General features: G+C 37.2%; 1 protein-coding gene across 3 annotated transcripts in view; it reads left to right on the top strand.

Annotated features, from left to right (window-relative positions):
- Positions 1-3,562, top strand: part of LOC108621953 (Protein phosphatase Slingshot) — an 88,788-nt gene that overhangs the window by 43,310 nt on the left and 41,916 nt on the right. For all 3 annotated transcript variants that reach the window (XM_018019564.2, XM_018019570.2, XM_018019587.2), the window contains exon 3: positions 3,087-3,265. In XM_018019564.2, coding sequence (XP_017875053.1) covers positions 3,087-3,265 — 179 coding nt within the window. The remainder of the gene's footprint in view (positions 1-3,086; positions 3,266-3,562) is intronic.

The raw sequence follows: 3,562 nt of genomic DNA, 5'->3' as shown, positions 1-3,562 counted from the left end.
CTCTATACATACAACGTGGTTAATTTAATTCAACAGTATATTCCAAATCATCATATTTTTATTAAAACAGAATAAATAAATTATGATCATAATTAATAAATAAAAACACTGTCGTTTCATTATAATTTCTCTTCTCCGTGTCATGTTCTCTGTGACCATACGAACATTTGAATGGCATAATTGAGCTGAATGGGTACGTTGAAACTCTAGTTATTAGCTTAATGAAATAGTTTAGTTTGACAAACATATCTACGTTATGAAACTTCGAGGGTTTATCCCGTCGCGGAAGGAAACGGGGCGAGGTTCACAAAGTTCTATAAGGAGACGTGGGTTGCCTAATTAACCGCTTAATAGGGTTAAGTGTGGATAATTATCACTGGGTCCGGAAGTGCAACGTCCCGGTAGTTGACGAGCCGTCGCATAAAACGCGCGCGTTTCATCAGTTTGACAATATTTATAATAAATTGTTGGAGGAATCATAAACTTTCTTGATACAAGCATTTCTAAAAAATCTTGGGTACATATACGTCTGTATAATTTTTTTGTAGGCACGTTTTTCCTTATTTATGAATATATTTTTTTGAAGACGACGTTATGTCTGAGTTACGTTATGTACAAGCCGCCATTCCTACTTCTGGTAAATTGTAAATTACAAAACCTGTTACGGGAAAAGTGTTTCATGGTTTCTTTGAAACGTTTACTATTCTTGGTAACGCGAGGCAGAAAAAGAAAACGAAAAAGCGAAACACGAACCAGGATGTTCTTGCTATAATCTCCTGACACTGGTTTCCACCGTTGTTGCTGAAAGCAATTTCGCTTTCTCACCGTTGATAATAATACTCAACTTCTGCAGATGGAACTTCGATAAGATTGAACCAGACATTCCACAGGCAATTAGTTTTACCTGTATTCAGCAAAATATCTACAGTTATAACATTTGAAGAATTAAATGAATCTCTAAGTAGATCGACAATATCTGTCTGTTTTTATAGAAATCTGAATTGTCATAAAGATTCAATGAATAATTAATTAAATCGTTTGGTCATGTAATGAGATTGAAATATTCCACTGTAACTTTATTACCTGTTCCTATTGGCAATTGTAGCTATTTCTGTTATCGAAGCATCTGTAATTCCGTCAAAGGAAGAATGAGAAGCAATTAATGGGAGGTTCGTCGAGCGAGAAATTTATACGTTCATGACAAAAAGAACGCTATGGACTGTTGGTTCATGTAAAACGTAATTGTACCATACTCGGTGATTCCTTTACGTTTCCTTGCTTTGCTCGGTTTAATTAGTACAAATTAACTAGGCAACTCAATGGCTCAAGCTTTATATAATCCTGGATATCTGCGGAGACTGCAGCTTTACATAAGTCATTTTTATTCTAAAGTTTCATTAACAGATAGATGGCCGTTTTTAAAAAAGTATTTTCAAGTCAGTACTCATGACAGATGCTGTCGAATGCATATTGATTCAACGTTCTAATACTGTATTCGTATTCAGTTTCCAATTCAAATGACGAAGGCGAATACATATTCATTAGTTCTTTGTATCCTCTCTGAGATATTTAACTATATAAGTTGAATATTTTAGAATATATGGTTATATTTGTTTCGTAAATGTTGTGACAGCTTTAATCGTTTGGTAAATGATTAGTCCAAATTATTCTATCATTGTTGAATGCATAGTTTATTGCATTTGGAGTTAAATATTATAATACAAAATGCATCAAATTATAATACAATCAAAATGTAATCAGTTTATTTTCAAACATATTCTATAGTCAACTGTGTTAGTTCTTTGTATCCTCTCTGAGGTATTTAACTGTACAAGTTTTAGGTGATATTTTGTTTAGTAAACGTTCTGACAGTTTCAATCGTTTGGTAAATGATTACTCTAAATTATTCTATCATCGTTGAATGTATCAAATTATAATTCAATCAAAATGTAATCAGGTTGCTCCCAGACAGTGTAAATTAAATCATGAACTGTTTTACCTAAACCGCGGGCACTCGTCTGAAACCCGTTATACTAGAAAAATTGTCAGTCCATTCTAATTGATGCCACGTCTCCGGGAAATTCATGCGATTGGAAATCTCGACACGCGGTGATTTCCCAGCTTGTAACATAAAATTACGTCCGCTATCGGTTCTCATGCAAATTACGTATCGCGACGGTCACGTTGGACATTAATATCGATATATCGATGGAAACAGGAAATCGCGGGATACCGGAAATAGCAACGACGCGACGGTTACGGTTGTGCAACCGCGCTGGTGACTATCTAGCCTGCGCGGGTGTCGTTAACCCCGGGACTCGGGACAACAGCTCCTGTTCCTCGAGACGAGCCACGCCACGATTGCGATCTCCGGTCAAGTGTACGAGATCCGATCGGGAATCCCGCGACGTCTTTATTGCCACTTTCACTCTTGCTTCCTTTTTACCCCTCGTTGAGCCTAAATGTCGCGTTTTAACTCGTGCTGAGGCCCCAATTTCAATTATTCTTACGTCACGGCCAAGTAAACTGTTTGACCGCCGGTTTTCAGGCGCCGGAACTAAGTACGGGTTAAATAAAAATTATTGCGAGTTCTCAATAATGAGAAAATTTCTTAGTTATAGTTCATCTTTCTATTATAATGGAATGAAAATATGCTCCTTATAATTCTTAACACTTTATCGACCGCTAGCCTATTAATAGGCTTTTAGCTATCGACGGTTTTCGTACAGTGGGTTGTTTTTGATTTTGTTTTTATAATTAAGCGGCGTCAACGTCGTGAATTTACTGTTTTCGCAGTAGCTGTATACTAACCACTCCATATCTTTATCAATTATAATATTTTTTTACCGTTTCTAATGGATAAAGACTGTGCAGATGAAGAGTTTTGCTTAGACTAAACCGGTACTTACTGAGTGGCAGCCTCAACCACGACCGGTCGATAAAGTGTTAAGAAAACTGATAACCTCATGCAATTAAATTAGTATTTCAATTATAGAAATGAAACAATGAATGAATAATCAGCTATAAAAATAAGGTAACCAGAAGGAATCTAGTGATCTAACGAAAAACGGTTGTTCTGATTTCAGGCGGTGAAACTGGAGTCGGTGCATCCAGGAAGGACGAGATACTTGGTCGTCGTGTCCTGCACGGGGCGACAGGACGCCGAGGAGAGTTGTCTCCTCGGTATCGATTGTCACGCTAGGGCGACCGTCGGTCTTGTACTACGGGTTCTGGCCGACACCGCCATTACTCTCGACGGCGACGGGTACGTTTAACCATTTTCCAATTTTTCCATTACCCTCCGCATCGTCTATTCTTGTATCGCTTGTCGTTTTATCGTCCTATCGTCCAGCCGCATTCTCGTTTAGATTTTCAAATACACTTTGCTTCTTCGCGTTCTCAATCTGTATCAAACCGTTCTTACAAGTACAATCAAATCGTTTAGATAGTAAATTGATAGCTTTGTACCATTAAATTGGAATTGTAATAAAAATACTTCGATTTGTGCTATTGTAGAAAGATAAATGATACAACTGTGTCATTGCTTTTAACAGATGAGGCA

The sequence above is a fragment of the Ceratina calcarata genome, unplaced genomic scaffold, assembly GCF_001652005.2.
Source record: "Ceratina calcarata isolate Rehan_Ccalc_2016 unplaced genomic scaffold, ASM165200v1 scaffold110.2, whole genome shotgun sequence".
In the NCBI taxonomy this organism is placed as follows: domain Eukaryota; kingdom Metazoa; phylum Arthropoda; class Insecta; order Hymenoptera; family Apidae; genus Ceratina; species Ceratina calcarata.
Note: the sequence above shows the minus strand (reverse complement) of the source record. Positions and strands in the feature narration are given on the sequence as shown.